The sequence below is a fragment of the Cucurbita pepo genome, chromosome LG13 (assembly GCF_002806865.2).
Source record: "Cucurbita pepo subsp. pepo cultivar mu-cu-16 chromosome LG13, ASM280686v2, whole genome shotgun sequence".
Taxonomy (NCBI): Eukaryota; Viridiplantae; Streptophyta; class Magnoliopsida; order Cucurbitales; family Cucurbitaceae; genus Cucurbita; species Cucurbita pepo.
Genome location: NC_036650.1, coordinates 6,304,019 through 6,322,030, shown reverse-complemented (window position 1 = coordinate 6,322,030; position 18,012 = coordinate 6,304,019). Strand labels below are relative to the sequence as shown.

The window sequence follows — 18,012 nt, the reverse complement described above, 5'->3', positions numbered from 1 at the left end:
TCTCTCTAATACCATTAGTAATGGTTTAAGCTCATTGCTAGTAAATATTGTCTGCTTTGACCCGTTATATATTACAGTCAGTCTCACGATTTTAAAACGCGTATACTAAGGAGAGGTTTTCACACCCTTATAAGAAATGCTTCGTTCTCCTCTTCAACCGACGTGGGATCTCACAGATATCCTATACATCTAAACAATACTTCTAACAAACAATTTTAAATGAGAACCTAAGATTGATCCACCAGGCCAGAATGTATGTGGGGGTAAGAACAACAGTTCATAAAGAACGTACCAGATATATCTTTTGAATTTTGAAGCATTGACATGATTGTACATCAATATTCAAGAACACAGTGACTATTGAAACTCTCTGAACCTAATTCCCTTAAATTTACATGCAACTTTCATATTCAGTGGAGTCGGCTACAATTTGCCTATCTTAACAACAGCATGTCTAACATATAATGGGATGCATATTGCAGCTAGTAAAATGTGCACTACAAGAACATACGTCTCTCATTTAAATTGTTCATCCTGTCTCTAAAGATTATTCACCTTTTGCCGCCAGATCCAGAGCCAGACCTCGGACCTGGATGTCGTGAGAACTGTAGTCGCAAGTAATTAGACTCGGGATCTTGTTCGTCCATCTTATAACCTGTGCAAATCACATAATCTTTTAGCAAATCCAACTGTCAACAATGATATTCTACAATTAATTCAATTAAAACATTATCTATCCCAAGTAAGAAAGAAGCTACAAGGGAAAAAGAATATTGATGCTTTAAGAACTGCAAAAGCCAATATGGAAGAAATATGAATATAATTCACCTTGCAATGCACTCATGGCAGTTGCTGCACAGGCTGGGTTTGCAAAATCCACAAAACATAATATTAGGGGGTCCCCGCCACGCTATATTTAGAAACAAATGTGACATGAAAAACATAGTAAAGATTAGCGATGTTCAAAAGTTAAAAAGTAAAAGTAAAAAATAAAAAAACAACAAAACAGTTACTAGTAATGGACTATTACATGTTTAGATTCTTTGGTCACAAGTCTCAGTTCTTTATATCCCACAAAGGGGCGGAAAATATCTAGATTGGAGTAAAGGAATGTGGTTCTTAAGTAACTGAAATGAAAGAGAGAAAAAACCAATATAATTTTGCAGTGGCATCACCGCCTGGAAAAAGGATACGAGCTACTTCCCTCCTGGAACTATCTGAAGGAAGTCCTTCAACATATAAAGTGTTGGTGGCATCAGGAGGAAGAGGCACGGTTTCACGTATGGGTCTGTTCGTTGAATCTACAGGAAGATGATTACTATACTCAATATTTCGACCATTAAGCGCAAGATCAGGAGAAACAGCGAGAGGACGACTCATTACAACAGGATCGGGTAATAAAGGGCCAGGCATTCTATTCGCAATTGGCATTCTGTTTGCAAGAGGCCTTCCCATGCCCATTTCTCCATGGGTAGGTACTTCTCCGGAAGTAAAAGAAGAAAGTTGCTTCAGAAGCAATTATGAAAAGTTTTCAGCACTCAAACTGTGGAGACAAGAAAAGAAAATGAATGTAGTTTCAGTCATACCACACTTTGGAGATAACGATCGTATGCTGATCCAATTGTTTGTGTATCTTTTACAGCCCGAGGACCACCATGATCATCATTTGCTATATAATTGTGCATCTCATGGACGGCAGGCAATCCAGAGGATGGAGGTTCTGAAGAGAGGGAAAGCAGGGCCTAATTCCATTTCCAATTTACAATAAAGGAAAACAGCTAACAAGACCAAAAGAAGAAAGAAGCTAACAAGACCCGATTTTGTCCGAAGAAAACGATATTCTACAATTAATTCAATTCCAACCTTTTATATCCAGAGTAAGAAAGAAGATACAAGGGAAAAAAGATATTGCTGCTATAAGAACTACAAAAGCCAATATGGAAGAAATGTGGAATATAATTCACCTTGCAATGCACTCATTTAATGCAGAATCATTTATTATCAAGAAATAAAAAACGATCTTATTCCACACACGAAACAACAGATGCCCCATTAGCAAAGGAATAAAAAGATATGTCACAAAGAAAAGAGGTCTACACACTACATTAATATTCAATTAAATCAACAAAGTTCAATGATTGTAGAAAGTCCTATCGTACCATCTAACTGGATCGACTTAGCAATTCAGTTATGCTTTCATATTCCACATATCTAATCTCTTCATCCTCTCAATCCAAATACTATATAACACTACTTTAAGTTCAATGGACGGGAAACCTCTATAAAAGCAAAAGTTAAAGAGAAAATCAAAGGCTTAAAAGAACCATTTGTAAATCAAGTTTTAAAAAATTCTTTCAATCCCAAAAAAATTCTCAGCTTTAACGTTATGAAATCAAGTGAAATTTCTTCAAAAAAAAGGCTTCTAGATAATTGTAGGATGTCAATAATAAATTAATAATATGTTGACAACTGCAGATCATGCTCTGGAAGTATCTAGACATTATTATGCAAGGGGATCACAATATAAATGGATCATATGGAAATGTTAATCATACCCAATATATTCAACTAAAGTTTCGTATAAGATCAACCCAGTCATACTCAAAAAAACTAAATAAATAAATTTTTTGCTACAACTTAATTATCATTCGAATATATACCAAAAGTCTACCATCGTCCTATTCAAATTTTTATAGCAACTCTAAAAAATCAAGAATATATTGAACCACTATCTAGGGTGCACACTTCACCACTTCACCACTTCACCTAACGGCACAACATTTACCTATCTCTTCCACAGCCTATTTTCAAAGGTTAGGTTGCTCCTATTTCACCTGTCCCTACTGCAAAAATCATTTGTGATTTCTTTTCCTCTGATTAAGAGAATGTTTCAGCTCACCATGTTTAATAAATGAACTGTATGTCATTATGTTAGTAAGCATTAGTTTTTCGTTTTTTTCTTTTCCCGCTCACTTGACTGCTTCAACGGCTCCAATTGGAAAGATAATAGGAACGCCTACTCTCACATTATAGGAAGTGAAGCAAATAATAACTCTCTTTGTCGAATTTCAACATAGAGCAACCGTCAATCTAGTGAGACGTACGGTATGAATTATCTCCACTACTGAGGACCAAAACATTGAAGAGTTTGGATTTCCCCATGATCGAATACCATACAGGTATAGGACAACGCAAGCTACCCTCAGCACAATTGAGATTTGTGGAGGTTTCTTCCTTGAGATCATGAAAATTTTATGAATAATTTATAAAGTTTATCTTCATCCCCTAGGATTCCCAACTAGTTTTAAAATATTTAGTAAACTTTCGAAACTGATTATGAAAAATGAGGGCATTATCACCAAATTTTAGTTCATGATGAGGACATTAAAGCCTTTAATGAGATCCTTTCCATTGCCTTTTGAAGAACTTGGCTTGTCTCATCTATCAAATGAAATGCATTGAGCTACCAAATTGTTTTAATACCCCGTGAAAGAAACACTCTGGAGTAGTATTCCCTCCCTCTTGGGTCGAAGATCTGCATAACACCCACCAAGAAGCTATGGAGGTACGTTCTTCATACAGAGTTCTCAACTACAACTTTATCAGAATAAACCTAAATTCTATTAATTCGCGAACACTGATAATCCACAACTAACTTAACAAATCAACCCCATCAAAATTCACCACCGAACTAGAAGCAAAATCATTATACGCAAAAAAGAACCCTTTCGAAATCGACAACGAACCCAAATTAGCACCAAATTAAACATAATAAACACACGGACCTACCATATTCAGTACGAGGTCGTTTGAGCATGCCTGGCGAGGGAAGCAGAGGCTGCTGCCGATTCCAATAATCATCCGCCATATATGCTGCAGCTTTCCAGAATTAGGGCTCGAGAGAGAGGGAAAACGCGATCTTGGAAACAGGAGAAAAATGAATTGAGCTTAACGTGGAATTTAGCGATGGTTAAAACCCTAGCTGGAAGATTAATTTGGAGGTGTGAATGTTGGGAAGCTGTAGAACAAAGCTCCGCAGGCACGTGAGGAGGATCCAATACGCGAGACCTCACCGTAGATATTACGCTATAATCTGTTACCTCAAATTACCCCATAATTAACTTCCATTATCTTATCCACTTCCACTTATCCTAAAACTCACTTAATAAAAATGTTATTTTTAGAAATATAAAACAAATTTACTTTAAAATCCAAATATTTAGACTAATTTAACAAAAACATGAAAATCCTCGAGAATAAATATAAATTTCAAAAATGAAATCATTATCAAACGTATAAATCGTATCAATACAATATAAGTGTGAATTTACCAGATACGTCAAATTCACGAATGTATAAAAATGTCGATAGATATATCATGTTGACAAAATTTTAATATTATGGTAAAGCTTGGTATTAAAGTTAAAAGCTCCTGGTAAATCGTATCAATAAGTTTACAAACTTATTATCTTAGTATTTAGCACTTATATTCCAAACACGAAACTTGGAATTAGTCTACACAACACAATTATACCATCACCGAAGAAAGTTCTAAAAACTGGAAAGGTTATACCCAAGACTCGATCATTCGAACTTTGGGAGAAAAGTTTAATGGCTGGAAAATACATATGAACTTGATGGTCTGTGTTTTCTCTCTTCTCTCCTTTTCCTGGAAATGGTTGGAAAGTCTCCGGAGTAGACAACGAGAAACTTATCTATTACAATTAAAAACAAGACTCAAATGGTGGATATGCAAGCATAATAACTTATATGCTGTTCTATGTTGCCATAAATCTAGGAAGTGGAGAGCGAGTGACTAAAGAGACAGCTCCTTCCAGTGCATAAAAGGTTAAAAAACGAGCTCATGGCTATGTCAAACAAGATATTGACATGATCAACTGCAGTCCATGAGCGACAAAGACAAAGACAACCCAACAATACAGCTGCCAGTTTTAGAGAGAGGGGCTAAGAAGAAAATAATGTGGGTTTTTTTGTTTTCATGGGGATGAAAAAACAAGGAAACAAAATTTTGTTTGGCTGGTATAATCTTAATGGATGGTTTTATATACACTATAGATTCAATCAACAGGTCGGAAGGGCAGGCAACCCATAAAGAAATTGGACAAAATAATTGGAGACAGAGAGAGAGAGAGGGTTAGAATGAAAGAACGTTATAAACAAAGGTCAGAGGATCCTACTTCCCTTTTATGCCATTTCTTGCTCATCTTCAAAACCATCACAGGTACTGTAAATATGACATAAAATGGCTTGGAGTAGGACTGCAGCGGATTCCTCCTTTGCTATAGTTGCTGGGAAGCTATTGAAACTGCATCATCAGCCCTCTGTGACGACAGTCCCGAAACTGAAGACTTGTCCGAGCTGCGAACGTTATATCTCTCATAGACCTTCTCACGGTTCTCTGACCACCAGTTTTCTGCTTGATGCTCTCCAAATCTTCTCCGGCTGTAAATGCATATAAATAAACAGTTTGAGAACGGTGCATTGGAGTTTTCTGTACCCTACCTCAGATTCTAACACCAAGTATTTTAGATGTCCTAAACAATGAGCAAACCATTAAACTGACAGTTTTTTTTTGAGAAAATTATCTAAAAGTGTCCCTGTCCTACAGTTTTACTTTAATAAGGAACTTTTAAGAAGTATATAAAAGCCACAGACAAGGGCAACCCAAGGACAAGGGTAGAAGAAAGTCCCTTCCAAAGAGGAACTAACATGAATTAGTATTATTGGGCATTGTAGTTGTAAATAATTGTAGAAGAGTTGACAGAAATTAGTATTATTCGAAGTTTGTCCAAAAATGTTTGATAAGATCCTTTGTTTATAAATTTCTAGGGCCCAAATAAAATTCATTTTACAAATAAGGAACTTCAGCACATGGATTGCATATTCTCGCTCAATGATTAAGTGAGGAAGTAGTCAAATGGCAAGTCACACTAAAGAGACAAAGATCACTGTATTTCTAGATGCTGAAACCTAAAAAGAAACAGGGAAAAGAAACATCACCTGAAGCGCACACGTTTTAGATCCCGAGTACCATCACGCAGAGCCACAAGAGTAATATATACACCAGGCTCATATTGTTCAATCCATTCAGCCTCAACTTGAGTGGCATTAACCAGTACAGAAGTTTTGGCTCTGGAATTATTGTCACCATCTTGTAAAGACTCAGACTCCTTGCCAACAGCTGCCACCAATGCACTACTGTTAACTGGCTGAGAGCCTCCACTATTCGGAAGTCTAGAATCTCGACTGTCAATTCTATCTTGTTGCCGAATATTTTCATTCATTCCAGAAAGATCCCTGGATGAATGAGCTGTGCCATAGCTTCCCGGCCAAGCAGCAGCATCAGATGCCGTGGGAGATGCACAGGAGTAGCTGCTAAGTGAATCAGATCGTGAATGACGCTCTCCATTCATACTCAAATGGTACACGCCATTTGACTCCAAACCATTTGAAAGATGAACTGATCTCATTTTCTCAGCATCATATACTCCAGGTGGTAACCTCTCAGCCATATCTTTAAGCTGGAACAATTATAGGATATAACAAATTATTAGAAACACGAGTATTATTTTCAAAACATTTCTCAGGATGGCTAAGCATTGCGGAAGAAAAAAATACCAATTGTTACATAGAGAATATTTTTATTAGAAGCCCATGTCATTTCCACTTATTGCTCTAGGTTATATACATCCTCGTTCATTCAACTACACAAACAGCTACAGGTTAATTCTTTATGAATGAGGATTTTTTTCACAGACACGAAGACCACATACCTTACTGCATGCATATTGTCAAAATGATTGTTTATAATAATTTTAATGCATTCTCCTCTTTGAACTCATAGAAATATCAACTTGAGAGTCCAGAGATAGCAAGCTTTGTAGAATATGGAAAGTACATTAAAAAATTAAAATGACCTGAGCGGTTAGTAACTTGATAACTTCTTTGGCTGCTTTTGATTTACCAGATTCCTCTGCAGCCAAGGCCATAGCTTCTCGTGTTTTCTTCAAAGATTTCTGAAGCTCCAGTTCCTGAAGTTCACATTTCTGCTTCAGGCTCTCAACCTGTATTATTAGACATCAAGATAAGATCATACTCAGTCATCAATCCAAGTCCACCAAATAGTGCACAAATTTTATGAGCCAAATGGAACAGAACCAGTTCGAGGAGAAATTTCTTTTCAAGAAGTCATGTGACTATTCTCCTATTTTGATCCATACCAATTTGAAAGTGAGAACAATCTCCATTGGTTCTACACTCCTTGTTGCTGTGTTCCTATTCTATTTTCTTAAGTTAATTGTCTCAGGGGGTAAAGGTGAGGGGGTTACCTGTGAACGCAATTTAAGCACTTCGTGATTCAAAAGATCATTTGTTTTCTTCAAACCATCAGTTATGCTTTTGGAAAAGGAAAGTCCTGATGCTGTGGGAACAGGAGTGGCAGATCGAGGTGGGCTTGATTTCCTTGAAAAAGGTGAAACGGATCTAGAACTTACTCCAGAAGAAGTGACAACTGGTTTGGGAGCTGTCCGTCGCAGATCAACAGCAGTTGATAATACAACATCTCTAAACTGCAATAGTGGAGGGGCTTGAGAGGATCGGACAAGGGAGAAGGTATCGCCTTTCTTTCCTTGCTTAGCCGCTTTGTTATCTAATTGCTTTATCAAGTCCATATTGGAAGGCACTGACTTAGATATTCTCATATCAGCCTTGTCAATCCTATCCTTGTTCTCACCTGAGATGCGAGGCATAGCATTTTTCCTATTGTTATTACTAGCTTCTAATGCCTTGATCAGTTTTGCATAGCATGAATCACATACACGATATGGTTTTCCGGGATCAGGTGCAAGTGCTGCTCTTAATGCTTTTCTTGAACTGCAAGAGTGGCAGTGCACAAGTCCACAATTATAACAGTTGTGTCTCTTCCGTGTAAACCCAAACGCCTGTCTGCAAGCAGAGCACTGTGACTGCTCAGCACTAGAAACCCATTTGTGAAGACAAATGGCAGCTGTGTAATTTGAACCACATGCTATATATTTCACATGTCTGTCCTTCAAAGCTTCAACTAAAGTTGGTGTCTTCCGATCTTCAACATCACCATGCCCCAATCTCCCGTTTGCACCCTTTCCCCACGTATAAACTTCATTTTTGGACGTTAATACCGCCACATGATATGCACCAGATGAAACTTCTTCAACGGATTCCCCAAAAAGCTTATCCTCTACCAAGCAAGGTATCTTTCCATCAGCACTGGGATTCCCAAGTTGTCCATACACCGTACTTCCCATTGAGAAAACTTGCCCTGAAGTGGTCAAACCAACAGTTATGCTGTGACCGCAAGCAACTTTGTGAAAATCATAATCAATTAATGCCGGCACACATGTGGGTTTAAGTCTGGGCTCCTTATCTCCATGCCCCAGACGATTTTTATCTCCATCACCCCACGTAAACAGTTTACCCGATGAAATGCTTGAACTAGATTGTGTCACAATAACTTCAACTACAGCAGCAGTATGCCACACCCCACATGCAACAGCAATTGTCCTCAGGCCTGATAAAGATTCCACTTCTTTTGGATATGAAATATTTTCTCTTTCTCCATGGCCCAGTGCACCAAATGTTCCATCACCAAATGTGAAAAGCTGACCCATTGATGTTACCAGAGCTGTATGCCATGGACCGCATGTCACTGAAGTAACTTGAAGTCCTTCAAGTGGACCAGAGACTCTCTTTGGTATCCAGTGGCTTACATCACTGCCATGACCAAGAAGCCCTGCATTATGGGTACCATCACCCCATGTATAAAGTTCCCCTGTCGTTGTAACAGCACATGTATGGAACTCCCCACAAGCAACAAAATCTATATTACTAGCTGCCAAGGATTCAACCATACGAGGTTGAATTACATCCTTCACCACACCATGGCCAAGGCGGCCTCCAGATTCCTCTCCCCATGTAAAAATTTCCCCATGCCTTGTCACTAGGGCAGCATGCCTGACCCCACAGGCTATATGATGTATGTCTAGAACAATGTTAGACTCCAACGGTCTTGGCAGAAGTACATCAGTCCTCGAGGTCACGTAACTTCTTTCAGGCCCAATCTTCACAATATTGTCGCCAACGATCTCACCCCATATGTATACATCACCTAGAGCATCACAATCATCTGGTGCAGACCCATGACTAGAAGTGCTGGGAGCACTTGAAACACTAACTCGCATAACATCAGAACTAGACCCTTTTACTTGCATGTTGGTTTGGTTTAATGATACATGAGCTCTTTCAGACTTTGCAATGTAATTTTCAGGTTGAGAAGTCTTCAGAGATATATGTGCGTTCGAACTCGCATAAACTTCTGGAGAGCTATTGTCTCTATTTACGCTATGCGAACTGTCACTCGGGCTATTTGAAGTCAATTCACAACTTCCCTGAAATGACATCAGCAAACCATGTATTAAACATGGAAATCCAGCTACATGCCATATAATATTATGCATACTGCTTATAACATAACAGTTCAAAAAAAAAAGCGTGTATTTATAAAGAAGTGTATAAATGAAGGATTTAAAATTGGAAACTTGCTAAAACCAACAAATAAGACCAAACTTCCAGGGAATGAACTTCAAGAATTGAGCACATGATCTAAGGATTATTACATCAATCTCAGTAAATTAAGGGGAAAAGGAGAATTCAGACTGCACAGAGTTACTGCCAGTTTCTGTTGTTGTCTCAATGCCTCTTCTGCTCTACACTTTTGCTTCTAAAGAAATCTTAGGTCATCCTCCCTGTGCATGGGCAGGAGTGGCAGCATGATCTTCATTCTCATGAAGCTGCATCCCCATTATCAATTGAATTTATCTTACACTGTTCAGTTACAAAATTGAATTTAAACAATCGATCCACTCATGGCCAAGGGAGCCAACAATTGGCCTTATTCACAAAAATCAACCAGAAGAGAACATTATTTGATACGGCATGCTCTAAAGTCTAAAATTATATCTTAAAAAACAATGCTTCATTTTTTGTGCCCAAAATAGGAAAACACAGATATCGAGAAAACTTGAAAATTGGCAAAGCAATTGACTCTAGGGAATAATAAAGCAAGTACAAGCAAAAGAGTTTACGTCAAGATAGAGGCCTCCATCACTCCAGCCATCAATTTTGGAACGCCCACCTTGACCAGATGCAATTAAAGCTTTCAGGCCTGAAATCCAAGCCTCTGCCTCAACTTTATCCTTACAGATCTAAGGAGCAAGAACATATGTCCATTAGCATCAAATCAAAAGACCAGTAAAAGATAATGGCTTTTAAATACAAATAGCACAAAAAAGTCCATCACCAACCAGATCGAGGGATCGCTTCCCGTTGTTGTATATAAGAGAGAATGATAAGTAATCCTTTTCTGGACGAAGATATCGTTCAAAGACAGCCTGAATAAATTCAGTGAATAGTAAAATAAATATCAAAGGAAGGATTAAGTAATAGTGTATGTTAGTTGCATCTAAGTAGGAAGAACAATTATTAAAGCTGAGGATTAGAGTGATAAGCAATAGATTAATATCTTACAGTTCTTTGTCCAGGTATAATTTGTGAGATTGAAGCTAACTTCAAACTTCTTTCACCCTTACTTGAAATCCAGATCAAGGACGATTCATCCTAAAATAGAGAAAAAAAAAATAAACAGTAATAAGGCAAGGAATACTATCAAGCGATTGGAAACGTGAAAAGGCTGAGAGAACTGTTAACTTTATTTACGGAATTAATAAATTTCAATTTTAAAACTGAATCTCTTCATTGCTCCAGCCTCCACTATTTAACTACTCACAGAAAAGATATGCCACCGTACATTCCATATTAACCAAGTGTCATTAACAAAACAAATAGAACTTCGTTCATAGCAATCTGCACCAAGCCAATAACAATATACTTTTCAGAATGGTTGACCTACCTTGTAAAGTTAATTCAAGTACAGCGGTGACAACACAACAAAAGCACATCAAATTTTTTAGGGTTTTTTTTTAATGTTATTGTATGTGCTCATACATATACAACTGAGTTCGCAAGAATGTAACTGGCATCATATGTATACAATTTAGTTGACAACCAATTTATCCATATGTGAATATCCACATGAAGTCTATAAAAGATCATTAAGATTTCTTTCTCCTTCAACCACTCATGCTTGATCCAAAGAACATAATGTGTACCAAACAAGCAAATAATTAACATACTAAGTTCCAAGATTTCATCAAAATGTCACCAAGAGTTGCTGTGACAGCTCACTTTCTTTGAGATAATGAACTACTTATTTAAAATCATGATGCTAGTTACATTCAATACAAGAAAAATAAAGTAGACCGTCAACTTAAGCATAGCTCAACTAGTTAAGAATGTATATCTAATGGTTTTTTGAAAAAAGAATTAGATGAGAAATTTTCCACATCGGAAAAAATACAAGAAATTGATGTGCGCCAAGTACAATAAAAGGAACCAATGATTGGTTCCCAAAAAGAAAACAATATATTTTTTGTGTACTAACTCTAGTTAAATTCCCTTATTGTCTTCTTTTATTTGAGAGTGGAAAAATGATATAGTGGTGCAAAGCTTTGGAAGAGTTTTTCTCTAGTCACTGGGATCGGGGAGAGAATTTTATGCGATTGTACTAATTTTCCACATAGTGGAAGTTCTTTACGGTAGATTGAGGTTTTTCTCCAGATTTGAAGTTTTACATTTAAATTCTTGTGTTTCTTATTTTGATTATTTTCTTTTAATTTCTCGGTTATTTTTCTATTTATTCTTGCTGCAAAAGTGGGAGGCTTCTTTCCAACAACATATAACCTCAACCAAAAGATCAAAAGTTTAAATTTCCATCCTCGTATGCCATTAAACTAAAAAAAAGTAAGCCAGTAAATCAAATAACATTCCATCGATATGAAGTGAAAACAATGATTGAAACAGAGATAAGAAACTGAGTTACAAGGCTCCCAAACTCAAGAAAGGAAGAATTCTATGCATTAGATCACTCAAAAACATCAGAATTCCCCTATATCACATTCTAATCAAGCTTACTTCCTCGGCTAATCCACGATGCAGTGTTCTCTAACACTGTCCTAGTATTCAAATCACAAAAACTGATCCCTAGTTTCTGGGGAGAAAATTTTATCAACTTCTAACAATTAAATAAGTCACTGTAGCAGCAACCCAAAAGCATTGCAAAGAGATTAGCAAATGGTGCAACCAATTTTTCATCAATACTAATAAGCTAATTTGGTAATTGCCAGAACAAAAAAAAAAAAATGCCCAAGGGATGTACAACTTATATAAGACTAATTAAAACCATTATTGGAACCAAACTCACACTAGAAAGCCTAAATGGACAGAACTTCGGCTTTCCTTTACGACCATATTTTAGCAGTTGAGCACCCTTCTTCAATGCAATTAATGCCTGCAAGATGAAATCAACCTTGTGAAACTACCAAAAAAGAGGAAAATCAAACTAAGGCAAAGCTGGATATAAACAGTGGCATGACAAGAAATATGGGTTGGAGGATTTGGTTTCAGCTTCACAATGGGGATGAAGAAGTAAAAAATGGAAATAATTGAGGCGAACAAAGAAAAGAAAGTAAAACCACTGTAACACCCTAAGTCTAGAGTGTTAATTGCTCAAAAATCACTTGACCATCCATCAAAGTTTTCACTCTTCGTTCTCATCCCAAAGTAGCAAAAAACTTAAATATAATAGATCCAGCTAACTATCTCTGAATTGTATAAGAAGAAAAATAAATCTCCAAAGAACTCTTCCCAATGAACTATCTGGCCACACAGTCGGGCATTGTATCGTTTGAAGGAAAACAATGTTGATAAGCATTGCCAATGTTTTTCATTTAAAGAAAATAGAACCAAAATAACATTCCCAGACTGCATTTGTTTTCCTCTCGCTATTTAATCGAAGATAAGTCTGTAAAATCAATATAGGATTCAAAATAGTTCTCTTTACTGCCTCCAAGTTAGTCGGAAAAGCTTAATTTCGAAGTAATTCAATCAGCCCATCAAAGTTCGGCCTGTCCTCAACACCAAACGCCTACAAATTCGTATATCTAGCAGCTGTTATTCATTATAGAGAGAGATGAAGAGCGCAAATTAAATTGTGTAGTACAGAGAAAATATCATGAATTACTCTTTCTTCCACGATTCGATTTTGACCGAGAAAAATCCCAGCAATTCCGAACAATCAGCTAATGACGTTAGGAAAACAATAGTTGAAGTTTCAGATTAAAGAAAAAAAAAACAACGCACAAAAATCGGGACCAAAAAAATAGAGCTCAGACCGAAGATAAAAGGCGCAAACAGAGAGGCAAAAGAATACCTGCTCGACATCACGGTCGGCATTTGCATAGCTAAAAGGATCTGCCATTCCATGTGAAAAATTCGCCAAAACGCCACCGCCCGCTCTTATCACTCCACCGCTCTCCGGTCATTCTATACGGTGACTAAATATTCCGTACACTAACATCAACGGTAATATCAGGCCCACCGCAGAGCTTCTTCTCTAGCTCTCTCTCTCTAAAACACACTACTGACAAACAAGAACAAAATTTCCCAGCTCCCTCCCCCTCGTCCTTCCCCGAAAGCCTTGTAGATCTGTCACGCTCCTTCGAAGCCAAAGTCCTAGAAACTCCATTCGAAACACTGAGTCAAAAACATCCTCATGGACCTCCGCTTAAGCTCTTAGAATGAGAACCAAAAACTGAAATACAGCCTCCAAAGCAGCTTCTCGGAAAGCAAAGATGCCTTCACCGCAAAGAACCCGCTCCCGACGGCGGAAATATTCAAGTCCTCGAGGCCGCCGGAGACAGAGCAAAGAGAGAACCCGACGGAGGAGACAAGGAGTCTAGAGAGAGAAAAGACGTAGTCGGAAGTCTGTACAATTACAGAGTCAAAGACGGGAAAAAGAAGAAAATCAATTAAAAACCCAAAAATAAAAAAATAAAAAAGGAAACTTATATTACAAATAATTAAATAAATTAAATAAATAAAATAGAAATTTCGCTAAACAACATATTTACCGCCACCGCGAAGGAAAAAAAAATAATCGCTTTTGGAATATTCACAAATAGTAATTAAATGAATTTTCAATATTTACAATTTAATTAAAAAAACCAAATCAAATATTTATATTCTAATCCAGTTGACTTTAACATTTTTATTTATTATATTATTTTAAATTTTTAATTAACGAAATATTGATACCATTTATTTTTTAATTTCACAAATTATAATCACTTTATATAGTTGGTGGGTAAAAATAATAATTTTAAAGTATTTGACTCGCTAATAATTCATAACTATCCTTTTTTTATTATTATTATTCTTTTAAATATTTTATAAATGTCAATTAATTATTATTTTTCAAATCACATTAATGAAGAAAATAACAGGTTTCGTGGTCCAATTTTCCTGAACTTATAAGAATAATCGAGAAATATAATAATTAAAATTAACGCGGGATAAAATTAAATTATTGGAGAACAAATTCAAAGGCAATAATAGCACGTGCTAGTGGGAGTATCATTTAAGCTTGTTCTACAAGTAATAAACACATTCCTTCTATCTGGGAAAATGGTATGGGTTTCTAATCCCAATAATTAATCTAAATTATTCGATTTGTAACGATTCAAATGTTGTTATTATAAGACGTTATTTTATTAGAAAATTAAATTATGTAAATACATGGAAATAAAAAAGTACCGACCGAGAAGGAATAGAATGTCGAGATAATGGCTAGAAACAAAGCGTAAGACGATAAGGAAAAAGAAGAAGAAAGGAGAGGAGGTTCCAAAGGCTAGCTTTGCGTAGAAGAAGCCAAATTGGGAAGAGGAGAGGGACCAACTATGCATTATCCATGCCCTTGATTTGACCCAACTATTCAAAACCCTATCTTTTTCTTTTTCCTTATTCATCTCGAGTTTAACGACAGCGAGAATTGAAGATCGAACCATGTAACATTTTATAAACAGTAGTTCGTGTATTCTTGCAACATGTTTATACCTGTCAGTTTGTCTTTAAGTACTTTATCATGTAAGATCTCGTATTGATTGGAGAATACTAGTGGTGAAATTTGACTGTTACAAACGATATCAAAGCAAGTGGATTGTGAGATCCCACATCGGTTAGATGGAGAGGAGGACAAAACATTCCTTACAAGGGTGTGGAAAACTCTCTCTAATAAAAGCATTCTAAAATTGTGAGGCTAACGACAACACGCATCGGGCCAAAGTGGATAATAGATGCTAGTGGTGAGCTTGAACTGTTACAAATCATTTCAACATGTTTTGTCTCCACTCACGTACTTGAACCACTGAAGTAAGTACTCGTTGTTGGTATAAATAGTAACTTTCAATACTTTCTTAATCATTAAATCTTTAAGATCACTCTCATTCAGATATGATAGGAATACATTCACATATCTCTGTGAGATCTTACATTGATTGGAGAGTGAAACGAAACATTTCTTATAATGGTATAGAAATATCTCCCTAATATACACATTTTTAAAATCGTGAGACTAACGATAATACATAACAGACCAAAACGAACCGTAGATTTAAATCATTACACTTTAAACTTCAGAATCAAAGCGTTTTATGATCTACGATGGTTTATGTAAAAAAAGAAAGGGAGAAAAGAACAGAGAGGATAGGGTTATGGTTGCATTAATGGAGCCCTAAAAACACCTGGTTGTTCCCTTTTTGTCCACTCTTTTTTATATTTTTTTTCATTCCACTTTATTCCAACTTTTCGTTTTATTTATTTATTTTTATTTTAAATATTTGTATTTAAAAATTAATTAAATTCATGCATATCTTATAGTATTTCATGACCGAGGAATTAAATGGATTTGGGTGCAATTCTTGTAAACCCGCGCTTGCATGTGACATGTTTCACACAGTGCATCCAATTTTAATGATATGATTCACATGAACAATATAACTGTTCATATCCAATATTTTAATTTAATTCAATTAATTCAATTAATATAACTATTCATGCCAATGGAGAGAGTATTCGTTGATTATAAACTCGTGATCATTCCCTAAATTAGCCGATGTAGGACTTTCGTCATCCAACACCTCCCCTCGAACAAAGTACGCCTCCCCTTAATCGAGACTCGGACTCGACTCCTTTTCTTTTGGAGTTCTTTGTTCGACATTTGAGAATTTATCAATCTATTGACACGACTAAGTTTAGGGCATGACTCTGATACCATGTTAGATGAACACGACTCTCTACAATGGTATGATATTGTCCAGTTTGAGCATAAGCTCTCATGGCTTTACTAGTGTGAAAACCTTTTAGTAGATACATTTTAAAACCATGGGGTTGATGACAACGATACGTAACGAGTCAAAATGGATAATTTATGCAAACAGTAGGCTTGGACTGTTACAATGTGGTATTAGAGCCAAACGTAAGCCCCTAAGGGGGTGGATTGTGAGATCTCACATTGGTTGGAGAGGGGAGCAAAGTATTCGTTATAAGGGTGTGGAAACCTCTCCCTATTAGACGTGTTTTCAAAACTGTGACACTAACGATGATACCTAACGGACAAAAATCAAGTTATGGATGTTAAAGTTCTCGTACATTGCTTGGTATTAGGGTATGGGTAGAGATGGGTTTACTTTGTGGGAACATAAAGGAGAGTTCCCCAATATTGAACCAGAAACAAGGTGATTGGGAAGTGAGCCATCATCTTTTACTTTTGCTTTTCAGTTCATTCTCTAAAAGAGGTAAAGGGTGGCCCCAAATAGAAGAATAACATAAATCAACCAATTTTCGTTTTAAAATAACACCCATTTTACAAATTCGTTACCTTTTTACGTACTTCCGCTCATATTCTCTTACGTTGCTAGCAACATGCACATATATTACTTCCTACTCGCTTCTAAGAGTGAAAACTATTGTAACGACCTAGATCCATCGCTAGCAGATATTGTCTTTTTTAGATTTTCCCTCAAGGCTTTAAAACTCGTCTGCAAAGGATTCTACCCGTCGCTCAGTGGAAATTACGTTACTAGGCGGCCCTTGTAACTTGGTTGGGGAGGAGAACAAATCAACCTTCCCTTAGCAGACGCGTTTTAAAGTCTTGAGGGGAAGCGCGAAAGGGAAAGCCCAAAGATGACAAAGGTTTGTCCAGTATGTTTTGTTTTTCACTCACATGCATTTTAAGTTTTCTTTTTAAGAAGTTCATAACATAGAATTGCTTCAAACAAAACACACTTAACTGTAAAAATTTTAAGGTTGAGCACCAAAGAAAAAACTGGAGTTTATTAGTATAGACAATGACTTTCAATTCTTTTAAAATTTTATTAGTTATCATAGCATAATTTGCTGTCGTCCTTTTAAAGGGCCTATTTTTGGCATGTCCACATCACTTCTCTCTCTAAAATGACACATTCTACTTTAGGAGGGAGGAAGTGACTAAAGTTTTATGGTTGTTTTAGGTCAATGGCACATTTGGGTAATCATGGGTAATAATATACCAATTGTCCTTAGCCATATCATTAGGCAATAAAAAGTCAACCTTTTTAATTTTCAAGTTCCAGAGGACATGATTCAGTACATAAAAATTAATTATTATCTCAAAAGTTACGGTCTTATTTTTTTAATTTGAAATATTTTTTTTAACAAATATTGAATATAAAATAGAGAATTATAAAAATGTGAGTTTTATACTTTAATTTTAGTGTCACGGCATTAATTATTATTCATAAAAGTATACTAAGAAACTAAATACCACAAATTAAAATATAAATATGTTATTGATTATATAAATAGTTACACTCATTAATGTGGCCCAATTTGGCCCAAACTCAAAAGGCCCAGTGTTCGGCCCAAAACTTCATGAGTCCAGCCCAGCCCAACACGGTGGGAATTAGCTTTAATAATTGATTGCAGTTTTGGGAAGTTGGGTGGTTGTCCGTCCGCCGCGTGGCA

General features: G+C 36.4%; 2 protein-coding genes and 1 long non-coding RNA gene across 3 annotated transcripts; 1 reads left to right on the top strand and 2 right to left on the bottom strand.

Annotated features, from left to right (window-relative positions):
* Positions 1-276: 276 nt before the first annotated feature.
* Positions 277-4,073, bottom strand: LOC111809426 (RNA-binding protein 2-like). Its single transcript, XM_023695888.1, has 6 exons — positions 3,790-4,073; positions 1,587-1,720; positions 1,194-1,506; positions 1,031-1,092; positions 829-910; positions 277-655 (listed from the first exon to the last, which is right to left on the bottom strand). Exons 1-6 carry the CDS (start codon positions 3,866-3,868, stop codon positions 552-554), a joined length of 774 nt encoding a protein of 257 aa, XP_023551656.1. The 5' UTR covers positions 3,869-4,073; the 3' UTR covers positions 277-551.
* An 893-nt stretch (positions 4,074-4,966) lies between these two features.
* Positions 4,967-13,967, bottom strand: LOC111809424 (PH, RCC1 and FYVE domains-containing protein 1-like). The gene is made up of 9 exons (XM_023695886.1): positions 13,385-13,967; positions 12,377-12,463; positions 10,585-10,674; positions 10,362-10,448; positions 10,143-10,262; positions 7,350-9,446; positions 6,939-7,085; positions 6,022-6,542; positions 4,967-5,463 (listed from the first exon to the last, which is right to left on the bottom strand). The coding sequence occupies exons 1-9, from the start codon at positions 13,430-13,432 to the stop codon at positions 5,301-5,303; spliced, it is 3,360 nt and encodes a 1,119-aa protein (XP_023551654.1). The 5' UTR covers positions 13,433-13,967; the 3' UTR covers positions 4,967-5,300.
* On the top strand, positions 6,428-7,575 carry LOC111809427. The gene is made up of 3 exons (XR_002817227.1): positions 6,428-6,514; positions 6,989-7,251; positions 7,328-7,575. It is a non-coding gene; the product is annotated as an uncharacterized LOC111809427 (long non-coding RNA).
* Positions 13,968-18,012: the final 4,045 nt, after the last annotated feature.

What these genes read in the sequence shown, in the direction of transcription:
- LOC111809426 (XM_023695888.1), bottom strand. Translation starts at nt 3,868, where the DNA reads ATGGCGGATGATTATTGGAATCGGCAGCAGCCTCTGCTTCCCTCGCCA. An exon ending in TTCCAGGAGGGAAGTAGCTC is followed by an intron (nt 1,093 to 1,193) that starts GTATCCTTTTTC and finishes ACTCCAATCTAG; the next exon opens with ATATTTTCCGCCCCTTTGTG. An exon ending in TGACCAAAGAATCTAAACAT is followed by an intron (nt 911 to 1,030) that starts GTAATAGTCCAT and finishes TTCTAAATATAG; the next exon opens with CGTGGCGGGGACCCCCTAAT.
- LOC111809424 (XM_023695886.1), bottom strand. Translation starts at nt 13,432, where the DNA reads ATGGCAGATCCTTTTAGCTATGCAAATGCCGACCGTGATGTCGAGCAG. An exon ending in TTATACCTGGACAAAGAACT is followed by an intron (nt 10,449 to 10,584) that starts GTAAGATATTAA and finishes GAATTTATTCAG; the next exon opens with GCTGTCTTTGAACGATATCT. An exon ending in GGAAGCGATCCCTCGATCTG is followed by an intron (nt 10,263 to 10,361) that starts GTTGGTGATGGA and finishes CTTGCTCCTTAG; the next exon opens with ATCTGTAAGGATAAAGTTGA.